The 17,713-nt window shown below is 35.4% G+C and overlaps 4 protein-coding genes and 1 pseudogene across 4 annotated transcripts; 2 read left to right on the top strand and 3 right to left on the bottom strand.

Annotated features, from left to right (window-relative positions):
- Positions 1 to 2,020: 2,020 nt before the first annotated feature.
- Positions 2,021 to 4,511, bottom strand: LOC103837501. The gene is made up of 4 exons (XM_009113858.3): positions 4,282 to 4,511; positions 2,511 to 3,494; positions 2,356 to 2,430; positions 2,021 to 2,280 (listed from the first exon to the last, which is right to left on the bottom strand). The coding sequence occupies exons 2-4, from the start codon at positions 3,315 to 3,317 to the stop codon at positions 2,164 to 2,166; spliced, it is 999 nt and encodes a 332-aa protein (XP_009112106.1). The 5' UTR covers positions 3,318 to 3,494; positions 4,282 to 4,511; the 3' UTR covers positions 2,021 to 2,163.
- Positions 4,374 to 7,158, bottom strand: LOC103837615 (protein KOKOPELLI). Its single transcript, XM_009113972.3, has 3 exons — positions 6,873 to 7,158; positions 6,722 to 6,799; positions 4,374 to 6,478 (listed from the first exon to the last, which is right to left on the bottom strand). Exons 1-3 carry the CDS (start codon positions 7,101 to 7,103, stop codon positions 5,285 to 5,287), a joined length of 1,503 nt encoding a protein of 500 aa, XP_009112220.2. The 5' UTR covers positions 7,104 to 7,158; the 3' UTR covers positions 4,374 to 5,284.
- Positions 7,159 to 8,978: 1,820 nt separating this feature from the next.
- Positions 8,979 to 12,064, top strand: LOC103837500 (uncharacterized protein At5g08430). Its single transcript, XM_009113857.3, has 9 exons — positions 8,979 to 9,198; positions 9,544 to 9,623; positions 9,771 to 9,958; positions 10,037 to 10,922; positions 11,000 to 11,097; positions 11,187 to 11,246; positions 11,327 to 11,377; positions 11,475 to 11,545; positions 11,635 to 12,064. The coding sequence occupies exons 1-9, from the start codon at positions 9,071 to 9,073 to the stop codon at positions 11,828 to 11,830; spliced, it is 1,758 nt and encodes a 585-aa protein (XP_009112105.1). The 5' UTR covers positions 8,979 to 9,070; the 3' UTR covers positions 11,831 to 12,064.
- Positions 12,065 to 12,186: 122 nt separating this feature from the next.
- LOC103837499 (pyruvate kinase, cytosolic isozyme) lies at positions 12,187 to 15,194 on the bottom strand. The gene is made up of 3 exons (XM_009113856.3): positions 15,008 to 15,194; positions 14,570 to 14,845; positions 12,187 to 13,676 (listed from the first exon to the last, which is right to left on the bottom strand). Exons 2-3 carry the CDS (start codon positions 14,825 to 14,827, stop codon positions 12,402 to 12,404), a joined length of 1,533 nt encoding a protein of 510 aa, XP_009112104.1. The 5' UTR covers positions 14,828 to 14,845; positions 15,008 to 15,194; the 3' UTR covers positions 12,187 to 12,401.
- Positions 15,195 to 15,527: 333 nt separating this feature from the next.
- Positions 15,528 to 17,369, top strand: LOC103837498 (annotated as a pseudogene).
- Positions 17,370 to 17,713: the final 344 nt, after the last annotated feature.

Below are 17,713 nucleotides of genomic sequence, written 5' to 3'. Positions count from 1 at the left end.
GTTATTGGTTCTGTGATTTTAAAATTTATATTCAAATTCATTGTTATTGGTTATATGATTTTAAAATCTATATTCAAATCAATTGTTATTGGTTTTATGATTTTAAAATAGATTTTAAAATCAGGTGTTATTCAATAATAATAATTTGTTTAAAGATTTGATTTAAAATTAGATTTGAATGGGTTTATGAATGATTTCAAGTTAAAAATACAAATGAGCAAATATTGAGTTGAACCTTGATATTTTGACAAATCTGTATTATTGGTTTTCCTAATATTTTTTCGGCACCAAGTTTCGTATATATGTATTGCATCCATTAATTATAACAAGCACTCACAAAAATACGATTATTTTGTTAAACGGTAGTGTGCTTGTAACTTTTCCATTTAAAAACATCGAGCACTCATCAACAAGGAATGAAAGATGTTTTCATTAGCATGTCTGTTGATGAACGTTATGGTTGGATTAAACATAATGTCATAAGGTTTTGAATTAGCTATTATTTTATACGATGGGGTTATATTTATTTTTATCATCTGATGTGGGTATTATAGTCTGCAGTTTTTTGGCTATTATTATAGTCTGGTTTTTTGCATTGTATTAAAAGATTTTTATAATGAAATTACTTTTTTATCATTCTTTTCTGTGATTTCAAAATTGATAATTCCACTGTCTTGTAAGCTTTTGAGCATGTCCAAAACATGCATTATGCAAACAAACAAAACTGGAATTAATTAAATATGTGTTTGAACAAGATTTGCTCTATGACAGGTCAAGAGATGTAAAACTCGTTGCTTAAACTATTTTACATGTTATCATTATGGTATTTCTACTTAACTATTTGGCTGATTTATGATAATCCAGTTATTTTGATTTTGAAATCTATATCATTGATTTTGAAATCTACTTATTTGACTTTAAAATCTATGTATTTATTAAAATTTTCTAAATCCAAAAAAGAATCATAAATTCATTAAAATACTACAACCAATAACCTCCACTAAGTAATTTTGGATAAGATAGATAAAACGTCGAATAATTAAATTAATTCAAGTTAAATATCGGGTTGTTCGGATAAAATGTTGGGTTATTCTGATAATTTTAACTATTTCGAATAAAAAACTATTCATGTAATTTGAATTTTAGGGAAATTTGGTTTAGGAATAGTATTTTGTTATTTAGCAACTAAATATAATTGACAGTTTAGATATATAATAGAAAAAATTTCTAAGACAGTTTTTTTAATTTTTGTCATAAAATAGCCCCCATAAAAAAAGTGACCAAATAAAATTTTATTAGATAGTGAATACATATATACCATAATGTTAACTAATTTAGACTTAGAGTTTAGAGTTAAGCGGTGGGATTTTGAGGATATGGTTTCAAAATTTAAAAAATAAAAGAAAAATATTAAAATTTTCAAAATAAACAGAGGTTATTTTGTTCATTTTTTTTATTGAATGCTATTTTGTGACAAAAACTTAAAAATTGCTATTATGTATTTAAAAATTCTGATATCCATTTGGTTATTTGTTCAGTTACGGTTTCTCCATTTAAGAGATATAGATTCTATTTGAATATTTATGAAATTTGATTCGGTCTCAGTTTCGTCTATCTCGGTTCTCGGTTCTCGGTTCAGTTTAATTCGGTTTTCGGTTCTAGGGATATGTTCCCAGGCCTACATAGTACACGCTTATTGAAATGAAGGCCCATAAGGACCAGACTATGAGCCAAGTGAAATCAACAAGGCGTGATCTGAAAAAAGCTAAAGCTTCCAGATAGGAAACTGCTCTTCATGATGTGTTGGGTTGATGAGCAGACTCCGGAAGTGTGGGCAAGTGTTGGAATCATCCGTAAGGGCAGAGAAGAACTTGGTGGTTGAGCTCAATGATTACAAAGTGTTTTGGAGACGTGAAGGAGAAAAGGTTGAGTGGTGACTGAGGAGATACAATGAGGTTTATGTACTGAGTTTCATGCTTTAGGTGTCAAGTGCGTTGACATGAAGTAAAAACAGAGGAAATGTAAAAAGCAACATTGACGATTGTAAACCATATACATTCATCATAATCAATGAGTGTGAACTTATTTTTCTAAGATGAAGCAATGTACATTTTTCTCTTAACAAAAGATTACAAAGAAGAGAGAGAGAGCAGAGAGATGGATTCAAGTGTCATTGTGAGCATTCGAACGAGAAGCCCAAATACCAAACACAAGAAACCAGAAGATGAACAAGATTACCCAGTAGCGTGCAGGACCATACCTAATTCTAGTGAGCACAACCTGTTTTCCAAGTTTTTTGTGGATTAGTAAAAAAAAAAGTCTAGAAAATTTGTAAAAATGAGATTATTTACTTACAAATCTGAAGAAGATGACTACTATTAAAGCACATAGACCACCAAGAAGAATATGAATTCCACTCCTAGCAGTTTTCTGCGTGAATTAAAAAAGAAACGTTAACCAATAATACCCATTAGAGAGGCTTAGACACACAGTTTTGTCCATGGCATTACCTTATCAACACGAGGAGCAATGAGCCAGACCAAAGTAACAGTGAGCAAACCGGTAGCAAGTAGAATCCCAGTACCTTCCACAGCCCATTTAGTTGCATGGTTTTCCATTGGCAACATGTCAAAGCTCACAACACCTAAAGGTTGTTCCTGAGAAGCCGCAACAGAGCTGTTGCTGTTGTTGTTGTTGTTCAGGGAATGAGGACCAAACCATGAAGATATCTCACTAAGTCGTTGCCTTCTAATGACAGCAGCTTCATCTGTACTCACCGGTAATACAGAGTTTGGATCTGTTCTTTCTCTTAGCGCCGTGTAATCTCTCAAGGCAATGACCACTTTGTTGAAATCACCAGTTTTTATATTTTCCGCCGCATTCCCGCAGATCTCACAGACTGTAGAACCGTGGTTGAGGAACCATTTGAGCGCACAAGCGTAGTGTACCAACGCAAGCTCGTTTTTGCAAGAACATCCAAGCTCAATCAATGCACCTTGATGCTGCTGCTGGATTCCCAGTTCGATATCAATGTTGCTCTTGACGATACAACTCTTCTGCTCAGCCTCAGCTTCGTCTGCATTGCTTTTACGAGCTTCTGGAACCGGAGGAGTGATCTCCAAAAGTCCTAAGGCAGCATCTCCTCGTTTGTCGGATTCTGTAGAATGGCATACACGACAAGTTGGCAAACCAGAGTCACCACTGTCTGTACTGTAACGCGCCTCGACTGCTGCTAGTTCTTCGTTGTTCTTGACGGGTGGAGAACCGTGCTCATTGACTCCACAGTTTGCTGTCTCCAACTGATTCTCTTTACCCATCAAGCCCACCCAAAATAAAAGTTCTGTTTCTTCACAAGACCACACTAAAAGTTCACTTAGATGATGTAGCCGTTTAAAGAGGCCTTCATTTAGACAAGACAACTCAAAGATCCAATAAGGCAAATGGACCACACTGTATCAAGTACTATACTCTTAACAGAGAAAACAGATGAGCTCCTGCAGTGAAAACAGTAATAAGATGTCAGTCACAAACATTAAGTGGAACAAGCTTTTGGTAACACAACACTTTAACAAAGGTAGAAGGTGAATTCAATAATGTAAAAAAAAAAAATCATTATGATCCAAGCTTACATTCAGGAGGAAAAAAATGCATAAACTAATGATATGATGATGCAGCTAAATTAAGGTATTAGGCTTAAAGTGAGAATGTGATACATGAGTGAGGAGAATGTATAATTTATAATCAGTTTGATCACATATCAATATCATCCCAGCCTTTCAGATATTAGAAGAGCCAAAAACATGCTGAGATCAACTCAAAAACAAAAACAAAAACAAAAAGAAAGATACCAAAAGACATGACAAAATGATGTCTGAAACTAAATAAGTTTATTCAGCAGGTTGTACCTGAGCATGAGCAATTGCATGAAATCCAAACGAAAGAAACCATTAATAGTAAGTATATAAAATATATATATATATATACAGAAGCAGATGAAAGCAGCCATTAGTCAGATTAAGCAGCCATTACTACAATTGGTTAACTGAAGCAACATGAAGCAGCCATTACAATATTTTTTTAACTCAAGCAAATTAACATAAGTAGCCATTACATTATTTTTTATTAACAGAAGCAGATTAAGCAGCCATTAATTCAACTTTCAAGCTCTCTAGACAAAATAAAATAAAATCACGATTTAAACAATCTGCAAAATTAAAAATCAAGCATGTGTCTAAAATCAATAAACTTGGCCAAATCTATAGGGTTTTGGAGTGAGCAAACCTCCGCAAAATCTGGATTAAGATCGAACCATCGATTCATGGGCATGCGTAAAGTTAGAACCTTTCGATAAAACCAATCTCTTTTCGTATCCGGGTAACAAGATTTTTCTGGGAAATGCTGATCCTTACGAGCTTAGATTCGAAAAGAGTTCTTTGCCACTACACCAACCTTCACATGGTGGTTTTTTTTTTTTTTTTTTTCTTTTCACTATTCAACGTTTTCCCGAGATATATAAAAAAAAAACTGTCCATAAAAACTAAAGAAAAGGATAATGATATTTAAATCAATTTTTAGACTGAATTTTATTTCCAAATTTATCGGTCATAGATTTTGCGGGAAGAAATCTTGACTTTATCTTTCATAACCGTTCTTTTTAAATACTTTGAAAAGAAAGTTGAAATCCTTTTAGCAAAAAAAATAAAAAAAGAAAGTTGGAATCTATAGTATGAACATAGTCAAAATATAATTTTAATTTCTTTATTTTTTTACTATGTTGACTAAAAAATTCGTAGTATAATCTAGCAGAATTAAATCAAATATCAAACAAAGTGTGCACAATTAAAAGAAAAATCTCAATATTTTTAATATACTCTCCGGGTAATATAAAATAAGATGATATGTCTCTTTTTGGCTCTAATTTTTTCTTGCTTTTTTTGCCCTCAATTTTGAATTATAATTCTTTGTAGATGTGTCTTTTGGTATGGATGTAAAGGAAGCTCATTTATGACGAAAAAAAATATAATTATAAATATAGTTGATTAAGATTTTAATGTTTTTGCTATATTTTTTTCTAAAATAAAGAAATATATAATAAAAATAAAAGTCGCTACAATTTATTTTTCTTAAACAGTGAATATAGAAGAAAGTTATTTTTTAAATGTAAAAATAGGAATTTCTATTTTATACTAGTAGAAATGGATTGGAAACTTTTGAGACATGCATCCATGGTCTGGTTGTTGGGGTTTATAGTTCTGTTTTTTTATGCTATCATCTACTTCTGAGACTAGTTTCCATCATGTTCTTGATCCTTGTTACACAAGTAATTTGTCTTTCCTAACTTAACCCTCCTTCCCTTAGGAAACTTGATACCACCTTGACGTCTACGTGTTTGCCACCACTTCATCTTCTTCCTGCCATGGCTCTGCTTTTTCATCTTCGAATTTCCTCTACGATGTCTCATCAACCCTTCCACTAACGCATGAAACTGCCCACCTTTGCTCTTATGTTTAGTCACCAAACCTTTCGATTCTGACTTCACCCTCCTCTCAACCAACTTCTCTTTGTTTTTCTGAAGATGTTTCTTCACTAAATGCTTCCATGCTGATGGCTTGTGGCCTTGCTCTTTACTCTCATGGTGGTGGTGGTGGTAGTGGTGATGGTGGAACACTTTACCTAGCTTCTCCTTGAATCTTTTAAGCCTCCCTTTAGACTTTTTGTGAGGGAGGAGAGTCTCCTTTGAGCTGTCTCTCCTTTTGTGTGGAGGAGAGTCACTTTCTTGAGAGTTATCATCACTCCCTGATGATTTATACGATGAGTCTTCTGACTCGGTGACGCTCTCACCATGAGTTTGCCAGCTTGACCCAGTGGTTGAACCTGTTTCTCTAGACTCCTCTTCTGATTCTTGATCTGTCGTAGAAACTTGTGAGCTTGTTCCAGACCGTGTGTTACCACTCTCTTCATCCCATGTCTCGGTTTCTTGATCCAACAAAGTTGGTTTCATTCTGTTACTCTCTCTTGGCTTAGGACGATGAGGTAACGGCGGACGTGACCTGACCAAAACAACTTGATCATCAAGAGAACTGCTTCCTTGTGACTCAAGATTCAAAGCTCGATCATCACAAGCTGCAGCATTATTATTCACACTTCTAAGACGAGGTGCTATATTCGAGGTTCTTGTACTCCTCAAACCAGACACAGAAGCTTGATAGCTTTGTCTTCGGGCCATCAATGCTTTCTCGCTTAACCGTTGAAAAGGTATTACAGAAGATGAGTGTTCTTGCATGTTGCGTGACTTGCACGTCTTTGTTCTATCACCACGACTAGAGCAAAAACGAAAAGCAGAAAGTTGTGTTTCGATACGTTCGATTGAATCAACGACTTCCTCTGTTAAACCAACCTTACTAGGCAATTTAATGACACTCCTTGAGACTGAGTTTCTACTCGGTGTTGGCAAACCTAACTGTACTTGTGCAAGTATCTGTAACCACATTACAAGAAGAAAAAAACACAACAACATGAACATGGTGGGAGAACCAAGAGCGGTCATGGATCTAATATGTATTTCAAAATGACCCCCCAAAAATTTTATAATAATTTTAAGTAGAAAAAAGTTTCAAAATGTGTAAATTTCTTTCTATTAAAACCTTAATTAAATGTTTATATATAGCCTTCAAAATATCGATGGATCTTGAACAGAACCGAACATGAGATACTAACTAACCTTGGTTTGTCTAGCCAAAAGCTCATTGGTCGCAGAATCAAGCAAACGCTTTAGTAGAAACTGAGTGTTCTCATCTAACTGCAAAATTTCAACGTTACTAATGTGAGATCAATCGATGATAGAAACATAGGGTTCTTTAGGTTAAACTTACCAGAAAGGCTTGTGGTATGGATTCATTGTTTGTATTTGAGTGGAGAAGACCGTATAGTCTTCTCAGTGACTGAAGATCGGTCTCAAAGTTGAAAGGATCCATCAAAAACTTATTAAGAAAGAACCAAGAAAGAAAGAGGGAAGAAGAAGAGAGATGCGTCAGATTGGAGTAACGGAAAAATAACCGTTTGCAAATAAATAAACCGTTGGTACGGCAGTAACGACTCTGCATCGACTTTGGTTCTTCCCGGTTTTTCTCTTAACCGGTCGAAAATTTGTTAACTCTAAAAAACCAAGTAAACTGTAATGCACTGCCTATATAACAAATTATCATTATGACATTATCAAACCACAATAACCAATTGATATATACAAAAAACACATAAGCTCTGATCGGTAACCTTGCGGAATAGCGAAATCGCTTTTAGATGCGATTACATAAGTATTTTATCAATCGCAAAAATGTTGCGGAATGAAGAAAACGCAAAAATGTAACAGACAAAAAATACGAAAAAAACTTCATTAAATGGAAAAATAAATTTTAGTTGATTATTGACAAATTCAACACTTTCATATTATTAGATTATATAATAAAGTATTTTAATCAGTTTAGTATGTATTCGGCCATTTTTGCAAATTTAAAATTTTTCCGCAGCTAATTTAATTCCATATTTTGATTTTTGACTATTTTTTTCCACGATTCCGAGATTATTCAATGTTTACCAATCAGAGCCATGGTCTATCTTCTGGTGAGCCTTGTGTGCAGAGAAGAGCCACTTGAACAATGTCTTCAACTTCTTTGGAGCCACTTGAACAATGTCTTTGGCTCTCTGTTCTCTCAAGTCTCAACAGCTTTTCTATATATGTTTCAAACGCATAGTTCAGCATTTTCATTATTATTCAATCTTCTTATCCCTCTGATGTAAAAAAAAAAGGCAATGCTGCTTTTAGGGAAAGAGAATCCCACTAAATTGATTGATCTTTGATTTCTTTATTGGTGGTCTCTTGTTTCTTTATTTTGGGTGATCACTTTCAGATCATTGTTCATCTCCAATATGATAATAATGAACTATGATCTGAATGAATCAGTGATTCAAAGTAAGCTTTATCAAGAAGTAGATTATGATGGGAAGATAGCTTCTGATATAGGAATACACATAAGCATGATTAAGAAGGTTTCACTTGTTCAGATTATATTCCACTATTATGGACGATGGCAATGCAAAAGGGCATTTTATATGTATTATTACTCTCATGTCTTATCTATGACCTTCAAAACGAGAGGAAAAGGATAAATATACAAACTAATTAAAATGGAGTTAACATGGACATATATTTCGGAAGAAGGTTTTTAGAAAATTAGGTAAATAAACAGATAATGTGATGAAAAAGCAGACTAAGAATATACTTGAATATGTTCTTATGCTCAACCCTTTATAAATTGGCATACGATTCTTCACCTTACTGTGACTTTTGCTCGGTCTACAAAAGATCCGATGATCATCCCAATCTTCAAGGAATATTTAAAGTGTAATTTTTTCAACAAACACAAATATATTTTCTATTTTATAAAAAAAATAAAATGAATTAAGATAAGTGGATAGAAATTAAGAGAAGAAGAATATTTTTGTTCGCAGATCATTTAAAACTTACATGCTAGTACTAGATCAGACCTTTATTAAACGTAGCTTAACGACACTTAACATTTGGACTATTCTTTACAATTGGTGTACTCAGAAACTCCAGCCACAAATTACTGCAGTTAATGCAGAAACAATGAGCCACTTAATCATTAATCACTTTTATATAAGGGATTAAAAACCTGTTTGGTTCTTCCTATATCATTATTACCTGAGAATTAATATAGCCTTGTGCCAGACTGTAAAAACATGCTTTTCCAGTTTCCAGATAAAGAAGACTTTTTACTAAGAAGATTTCACTGGAACGAGTTCCAATATTCAACACTGTTGTAAAATGTTTTATTTTACCAACTAGCCCTTTTAAATCGTGTGTAGTAAACACGTGTCTAATATATAACAGGGGTAAAAAGAGAAAGTAAACCAAAAAGTAGCGTTGGGTCTATTTATTCTGATAATTTCCGCCTAAAAATCGGAGTTTCCCTCAAAAAAATATCTGCATACAGCTCGTTTCTTGTTTGCACAGTGTCATTTAGGTTAAGCCACCACCAAAGCAGCGAATATGAAAGCTAGAGATATGGATGCAGTGGAGATTGTTGATGTGGATGACGAGGAGGAAGAGGAGAAGGACTGTGAGGACTGGTGCTTCGTCTGTAAAGATGGTGGAAGCTTAATGCTCTGTGACTACAAGTGAGCCTTTCACCCTCTCTCTCTCTCTAGAGAAACTCAATCATAATGTTGCTGCTGCTGTTTCGTTTAAGTGTTTTTGTTCATCCTTTTGCATGTTCTTGATTTGATTTCTCCTGATGAAGGAAGGGTATTTACGTCTTTTAGGCTTGGTTATAGGAGGACTCATCATTTTCATTTTTCAAGGCTGGCTGAAACTAGTATAATTGTTTATTTTAATTAGGGTGACAAAGTCATTTTCTAAGTGTTTCTTGATCTTAGGAAAAGTTCCTTTTGTTTCTGTTTAATACTTGTCAATATGAATATTAAATAGATGCATAATGTACTTTGCTTATTTGATGTTTTCAGGGACTGTCCAAAAGTGTATCATGCTTGTTGCGTTGAAAAGAATATCTCAGTACAGAACAATGAAGAATCTTTGATCTGTAGTAAGTCCTAACTTTATCACTATCACATACTTACATAATATAGTTTGCAGTTTAATTTTTGAAGCCAGAAGGTTATTTCATATTTTTAATACTTGCTTTCTGAAGGGCTTGTTGTTAAGTTTTTTTAATAAATTTTTCAATTTTCAGTGTGGCACAGTTGCTACTTGTGTAACAAGAAACCAAAGCTGTTCTGTCTCTGTTGCCCACATGCTGTATGTCAAGGCTGTGTTACTCATGCTGAGTTTATTCACCTTAAAGAAAACAAAGGCTTGTGCAGTCATTGCCAAGAGTATGTCATTACTTTAGAAGAGATTCAAGAATATGATGCTACTGGGGTAATGTTTCAAAACCTGCCACATCCACTGGTTCAAAAATATGATCCTGCTTTAACATTCATTTTAACTGGTTTGCAGGATAAGATTGACTTAACAGACAGGGATACATTTGAGTGTCTGTTTCTTGAGTACTGGGAGATAATAAAGAATCAAGAAGGGGTGACTTTTGATGATGTCATTGCTTCAAAGTCACGGAAGAAAGCTGCTAAGGCTAAGTCAAGGTACAAAGATGATCCCAAGTTTGAGCTTCATCATGTCAACTCTTCAAAGTCACCAAAGAAAGGCATCAAGATCAAGGATGATGATGATGATGGTCCAGAGTTTTCTTTAACTAATTATGGGGTTGATGTTGTAGAAGATTATAAGACAACACTCAAACCAAAGAGAATGGAGTTTATAGGATGGGGTTCCAAGCCGCTCATTGAATTCCTGACATCCATAGGGGAAGACACAAGAGAGGAGATGTCTCAACACACTGTGGATTCAGTTATCAGAAGGTACATTCGTCAGAAAAACCTGCTTGATGATGAAAAGAAGAATAAGAAGAAAGTTCGGTGTGATGAGAAGCTGTTCTCTATCTTCAGGAAGAAGTATGTGAATCAAAGGAGGATTTACTCACTTTTAAATGCTCATTTTAAAGAGAACGCTGATCAGTTAGAGTATATCTCACTCTTGGAACGTGGCTTTGGTGAGAAGAATGAGAATGTTTCAGTGCCTTGCAAGAAGCAGAAAACAGACATGTCTGATGAGGAAACTTGTGAGGAGGAAGTGAAGCCTGAGATGAGACCAACCGGTTTAGCTATGATCAGTGCAGATAATATAAAGCTTGTTTATCTACGCAAGAGCTTGGTCTTAGAGCTGCTGAAGAAGAGTAAGAGTTTTAGGAACAAAGTGGTGGGAAGCTTTGTGAAAGTGAGGAATGATCCTAGGGATCCTATAGCGTTCCAGATCTTGCAGGTTACAGGTAAACCAGGGCTTATGATTATTTGTATTTTAGATTATTTTTACTGTTTATATTCTCATTTTTCTTCTTCTTTGTAGACATTAAAAGTGCTGATGACAAGGGCATGTTTCTCTATCTTGCTGGTATAGCAAGTGATGTTAGCATTTCTAGGTTGGATGATTCTGACATAACCAAGGTGACGACTAGCTACTATTTTTTGTTTCCATCTCTTAGTTATTTAGTTTTCCTTCTTAAAAGCTTAAACCTCTACCCTTTCTTCTTCAGGAAGAGATTGATGATTTGAAGCAGAAAGTGATGAGTGGCCTTTTAAGACAACCAACTCTTGTAAGTTGTTAATGCAAATATAGATACAACACAACAGAAAATTTATATTTGCATTAACATTCTGTTTTGTTGCTAATAAGGTTGAGATGGAGCAGAAGGCTAAGGCTCTCCATGAGGATATAACAAAACATGTGAGTATCTCTGAAACACACATAGTTTAAATACTTGATGATGATCATACACTGCATCTCATATTTCTTGTGTGAATGATTGGAAAAAAAAACCCAGTGGATAACAAGGCAGCTTATCATTCTTCAAAAACGCATCAACTGTGCCAATGAGAAAGGATGGAGAAAAGAATATCCTTTTTACATTCTAATTATCTTCAACACATTTTCAAATCTTTCATATAATGCTTTACACTTGAATACCTTTAACTCTATCCTACATTAGAGGAGTACTTAGAGGAGAGAGAGCTTCTCCAAAAGCCTTCAGAGCAGGAGAGATTGTTGAGACAAACTCCAAAGATCATTGAAGAACTCATCGAGATTGAACAAGAACCACCAGCTGCTTCCTCAGATAGCAGAAAACAAGGGAATATCAGTGGTCTGTCTCAGGAAGTGGTCATGATAGATATTGACTGAGAAGCCAAAGATTCAGCAGCATCCTCAAGAGGAAGAAGATTGTTTTTTCTTGTACATTTGTCTTCTCTTCCATTAGAACTTAAAAAAATATCGGCTAATTCCTAATGGCTCTTCTTTTGGTACTGATAAGCTTCTGCAGAAGCAAGAAGCTAATAACTTACTGAGCTACTTATGTCTTGTAATGATGGTCTCATATATGTAATGCTCTAGTGACATGGCATGCTTTATGTTTCATATTCATGTATATGCTAGTGAGATGTCTTGGAATCAAAGTCCTGGCTATTTTCTTTTGTGCTTACATCAGTTAAAAGCTACATAGTGTTAATTAGGTGTTCCACTGAGTAACAAATAAGTGCAAAAGCTACATAGTGTAGATTAGGTGTTCCACTTAGTAACAATAAGTGCATGAACTCATAAGATCTTATAAACTAAAAAACAGCAAAACAAAAGAGAAGAAACACCAACAGAAACCCAAAACACTGTCAGGATTCAGAAACCTGTTCTCCGTGTTCTTTATTTGATCATGAAACATAAACCTTGAGAAGATGCTGATGATGCTTTGGCAAAAAGATCACTTGACAACACAGATCTTGATAACAGAAGCAGCTCCAATACGGTGGAGAGCCACCACAGCATCACCATGGTTACAGAGTCCTTTCTCAGTAGCCGACTTCAAGGCAGACTCAATAATCTCCTCTGTAGATTCACTGTCAGTGGCTTTTGCAGATCCTTCAGCCAAAACCGGAATCAAACCTCTGTATATCAAACTATGCCTCGCCGGTGACTCATCGCTGCAGCTCCAGTTAAATGTATCACTTGTGAAAACAGGAACAACCACGGAGAGAATCGGAACAGCTGGTCTATACTTAGCCACGAGTTTAGCCGTTGTACCTCCTCTGGTCAACACGATGATGAGTTTAGCCCTGGCTTTGTTTGCTGTTCTTACAGCGGATGATGCGAGACTCTCCAGCGTGCTCATTGGAAGTGGAGTAGCTCTTATCATCTCCTTGAAGATTGTGTTGTAATCAAGAGATGACTCAGCTTCGATGCAGATTTTAGCCATTGTTTTCACTGCTATCTCAGGGTAGGCTCCTGCAGCGCTTTCACCGCTGAGCATGACACAGTCCGTGCCATCTAGAACCGCGTTTGCTACATCAGTGGCTTCGGCTCGTGTTGGCCTAGGAGATTTGATCATAGACTCGAGCATCTGAGTGGCTGTGACCACCGGTTTACCAGCGAGGTTGCACTTGTAGATCATCATCTTTTGAGCCAAGAAGATCTTCTCTATAGGAATCTCCATCCCTAGATCACCACGAGCAACCATGAACGCATCCGTTTCACGCAAGATGTCATCGAAGTTCAACACTCCTTCCTGGTTCTCAACCTTGGACATCAACATTATACTCTTGGAGTGAGATCCAAGTACTTTCCTGACATTAACAAGATCCGATCCTTTACGCACAAACGAGAGAGCAATCATATCGATCTTGTTCGGAACACCCCATTTCAAAATATCTTCCACATCCTTCTCAGTCAAAGTGGGGAGATCAACAACAACACCAGGGAGATTCACGTTCTTTCTTTCCCCCAGCATCGCTGTATTCTCACATCGACATCGCACAGTTCCAGCCTTTGGATCACACGACAGTACAGCTAGACTTATGCTTCCATCAGCACATAGTATGGTGTGTCCGGGCTGAACATCCACCGGCAGCTTTTTGTAGCTCATGGAGATCGTTTTCTCATCACCCTTGATGTCGTAATCAGTACTGATAGTTATCTCCTGACCTTCCTTGAGTTGTATAGGGTTCCCATCTTTCAAGAAACCGGTACGAATCTCAGGCCCCTGTGGTAATAACATGAAAAATCATATATTAAACAGTTGCAAAACACTAACTAATAAACTCCAACCATAATGATTCTCTAATCAACACATAAGATCTATTGGTTGCTAGTTAGAGCCAGCGCATCAATTAACACAGATGTTTCTGAGATCTATGGATCTATCAACAGTAACAATTATCAAATGTAAACACTAAACGACCAATGCTCATGCTTTAGACGTTAGCTAGAAGTAACTCAAACAGAAACCAATGACACTCTAAGCATTAACCATGTTATAGCATCAAAATGTCTCTTTCTCTATTAAAGTTTCTTAATTGAGAGGCTGAAGCTTTCATGGAGTAAAGAGTTTATATACTTGAACACAGACTAATAGACTCCAACCATAATGATTCTCTGATCACCACATAAGATCTATTGGTAACTACTAGTTTGAGCTGGAACCATCAATTAAAATCTGGTTCTGAGATCTATGGATCCATCAACAGTAACAACCAAACTGTAAACACTAAAGCAACTCAAACAGAAACCAATTACATTAACATCAACCATGTTCTAGTTCCATCTTCTCTCCGTTTTCATACTAAAAATGTCCTTTTTCTCTACTGAAAATTCTTAATTAAGAGGCTGAAGCTTTCATGGAATAAATACTTTATATACTTGAACACAACCTAAACAGCCATATTCATAATCTTACCCGCCCTGAGATTTTGGAGGCCGTAGATGATTTAGTAAAGATTTTGATAGTTTGGAGGTTTGATTTTTTTTTTTTACAAATTTAGGACCTATGTATATATATAAGGAACCAAATGTTTCATCAGGCTTGGCGCAGGACCGGCCCTGGATCTTAGTGTTCAAAATCAAAATCAACCCGTAAAGAAGAGAGAAAGATTAGACCTTTGTGTCAAGCATAACAGCAGCAAGCATGCCTGTATTCTGCATAGCGGCGCGGAGATTGTCAAGAGTCTCCTGATGGTACTCATGACTACCATGAGAGAAGTTGAAACGAGCAACGTTCATTCCCGCTTTGAGAAGCTTCTCGATCATAGGAACAGAGCGAGAGGCAGGACCTAAAGTGCAAACGATCTTCGTCTTAGGAGTCCTCCCATCGTTAGGCAGATCCTTCATTATCCCTTCTATGTCTATGTTCGACATTTTTCTCCCAATCTCCACCTGATACGAAACATTTTGTTACATTATAAAATTAATACCAATATTCAAAAAATGTCTAGGTTGGTTTTTAACTTAATGAAATAAAATGTTAGGGGTGATCCGATCCAGTACACGACTTAATATGAGATGGGATCTCTAAGGCATTTAGGAAGAGGGATCTACCTGAAAACGAACTCTCTGCTTCTTCTATCTCTGGAGTGTGATGAAAGCCGCCGTGAGAGATTCGGAATGTTATAACGAAGAGTTTATATGAAGGAGTGCATTAAATGCCACGTGGAATTATATATCCAATGGGAATTTTATTCAGTTATTATAGGCACTAAATAAGACAACAAGAAAGTCCGAATATCGTGGACAGGGCAAATACCGGCGCTTTTTCATATTCTTTTTTTTTAATTATTGAATTGGTATTATACGTAATTTGGATTATATAGTTGCCGACAAAATAGAGAGGACAAAAAAGTTTGGGCAATCTCCAAAATAGCACATTTCTAAGTTTATATCACAAAAATAGCACTCAAAAACTAAAATGACCAAAATAGCATTTTATCTTTTGAAAAATTTAAATTCTTTTATTTTTCAAAATTTGAAATCTTATCCCCAAAACCTCACTTCTCAACTCTAAACCCTAAAACCTAAACTCTAAATCCTAAACTCTAAATTCTAAACCCTAAACCCCACCCCTTAAGTGCTATTTTGTGACTTTTGGTCTTGAGTGCTAGTTTGGGAACAAAAACTTGATTTAGTGCTATTTTGGTCTTTTTCTCAAAAAGTTTCTAAATCTGGATAATAATATTTAAAGATGTTTTCTTAATTTTTTTTCTAAATATCATAACAATTTGTTCATAGTTTTTGTCATTGGATGAAAAAAATTACAATCCAAGTACTGTATTAGCTTAAGAGTCTTCTACAGCTTATGTATTCCGTCTCTTATAATCTTTCCTGTTTATGTGAATTCGAACATCACTATAATTTATATGCAATTCAGTCAATTAAGCCAATTTTCATATGATATAGATATATCTTTTTTTTTTTTAACATTCAGCTACACAAACAGGATCTTCACACCTCTGTAAATAGCATAGGTCATGTATCAACAAGGTGAGAAGAACTAGCACCTTAACTTAGTAGTATACATAATCAGATCTTAACTGTTCATTTTTCACATGACAGCTTGTGGAGTATGCCACTCTGATCTACATGTGATGATGAAAGGAGAGATACCATTCTCTAGTCCTTGGGTTATTGGTCACGAGATCACCGGTGAAGTTGTTGAACATGGTCCTGTCCACTCACTGATCACAAGATCGTCAAAAGGTTTCTGAAACATTTTAATTAGAATCATATTTTTTATAACAATCCTGAATGTCTCAAATCTATTGTTTCAGATTTCCAGTTGGTTCCCGTGTAGTTGGAGCTTTCATCATGCCGTGTGGAACATGCTCTTATTGTGCTAAGGTGAGGAGGAAAGTGTAGTCCTCTCATTGCATTCTCAAATTTTAAACCTGATACTTTAACTTGGATAACATGGCCATGATAATTTATGTGAAGACTTCTTTGCTTATAATAGAGCCAAAGGAACTCTTTACGATGGGAAAACTCGTCTGTTTTTTGCGGCATGATGGTTAAATCTGATTAGGCTTTGGTGGATTGTTTTACCTGATTCACTTTCCGGCAGATTCACCAGTGTATATGTACAGTATGGGAGGGATGGCTGAGTTGTGGATGTTCAGGATGATAAGTTGCAGAAGGCTATGACTCTTGGTGCTACTCATATTGTCAATGCTGCTAAAGAAGATGCTGTTGAAAGGATAAGAGTTAAGTGTGTATTCATTGTGAAGATAAAAAGAATTATTGATTTGATATATTAATATGTTTTTCTTATTGTGGGCAGGAAATAACAGGTGGGATGGGTGTGGATGTTGCTGTTGAAGCATTGGGAAAGCTGTGATGATTGGGGACTCTTACAAGCTGGTTCCGTTGGTGAAATAGACATAAACCGACTTGTTCGTAGGAAGGTATGGTTTGCTTTCTCTGGCCTAGTTAAAAAATCTACTTAAGATTATAACGTTTGAATCTGGGAAGATAAAAGTGATAAAGTCATATGGAGGAAGAGCAAGGCAGGATCTTCCTAAAGTAGTGAAACTGGCAGAGTCAGGGATATTCAATCTAGCAAACACTGTTTCGAGTAGATACAAGTTTGAGGATGCAGGAAAAAGCATTTCAAGATCTCAATGAAGGAAAAATTGTGAGCAGAGGTGTTGTTGAGATAGTATAAAAGTAAAGAAGCCCTTCTGAAAAGGCTGCTTTTTACTCAGGTTTTGGTGATGACTGCTTCATACCTGATTCACTGAGGTCTTGTTTTTTAGTATTTGCAACAATGCTCAGACTGTCAGACAGGTTCATTGTTATCTGTTTTTTGAAGCTTACTTGGGTTGTCTGCTTCTTTGTCCATACCAATGTCTTCTGAGTCCTCCTTTTTTGAACCTTTTGCTTGAGAATTTTAAAAAGGGTCCATAATGTATGTGTTCTGATATTTTGTTTCAACTAGATTAAAGTTATTTAGAAATATGAGAAAAAGACTAGGATAGCACCAAACCAAGTTTTTGTTCCCAAAGTAGCACTCAAGGCTCAAAGTCACAAAAATAGGTTTCATTAAAGAGGTAAATATACATTTATATCCCTTGGGTTAATTAATCCAAACCTTAGGGTTTAGAGTTAAGGGGTGGGGTTTTGGAATTAGGGTTTAAAAATTTATAAAAAATAAATACTAAAATAAAAAATAAAAATTTTAAAAACAGTTTTAAAAAGTATTTTTAAATTATAAAAAGAAAATTTGAAAAAAAATAAAAAAAATTTCGAAAAAAA

Source organism: Brassica rapa, chromosome A09 (genome assembly GCF_000309985.2).
Source record: "Brassica rapa cultivar Chiifu-401-42 chromosome A09, CAAS_Brap_v3.01, whole genome shotgun sequence".
In the NCBI taxonomy this organism is placed as follows: domain Eukaryota; kingdom Viridiplantae; phylum Streptophyta; class Magnoliopsida; order Brassicales; family Brassicaceae; genus Brassica; species Brassica rapa.
Note: the sequence above shows the minus strand (reverse complement) of the source record. Positions and strands in the feature narration are given on the sequence as shown.

Coding starts and splice junctions, on each gene's coding strand:
- LOC103837501 (XM_009113858.3), bottom strand. CDS start 3,317: ATGGGTAAAGAGAATCAGTTGGAGACAGCAAACTGTGGAGTCAATGAG. Junction 2,431..2,510: donor TTGCTCCTCGTGTTGATAAG/GTAATGCCATGG, acceptor TAATTCACGCAG/AAAACTGCTAGGAGTGGAAT. Junction 2,281..2,355: donor TAGTCATCTTCTTCAGATTT/GTAAGTAAATAA, acceptor CTTGGAAAACAG/GTTGTGCTCACTAGAATTAG.
- LOC103837499 (XM_009113856.3), bottom strand. CDS start 14,827: ATGTCGAACATAGACATAGAAGGGATAATGAAGGATCTGCCTAACGAT. Junction 13,677..14,569: donor CTGTTATGCTTGACACAAAG/GTCTAATCTTTC, acceptor TTATTACCACAG/GGGCCTGAGATTCGTACCGG.
- LOC103837615 (XM_009113972.3), bottom strand. CDS start 7,103: ATGCAGAGTCGTTACTGCCGTACCAACGGTTTATTTATTTGCAAACGG. Junction 6,800..6,872: donor CCATACCACAAGCCTTTCTG/GTAAGTTTAACC, acceptor GAAATTTTGCAG/TTAGATGAGAACACTCAGTT. Junction 6,479..6,721: donor TTTTGGCTAGACAAACCAAG/GTTAGTTAGTAT, acceptor ATGTGGTTACAG/ATACTTGCACAAGTACAGTT.
- LOC103837500 (XM_009113857.3), top strand. CDS start 9,071: ATGAAAGCTAGAGATATGGATGCAGTGGAGATTGTTGATGTGGATGAC. Junction 9,199..9,543: donor TTAATGCTCTGTGACTACAA/GTGAGCCTTTCA, acceptor TGATGTTTTCAG/GGACTGTCCAAAAGTGTATC. Junction 9,624..9,770: donor TGAAGAATCTTTGATCTGTA/GTAAGTCCTAAC, acceptor TTCAATTTTCAG/TGTGGCACAGTTGCTACTTG.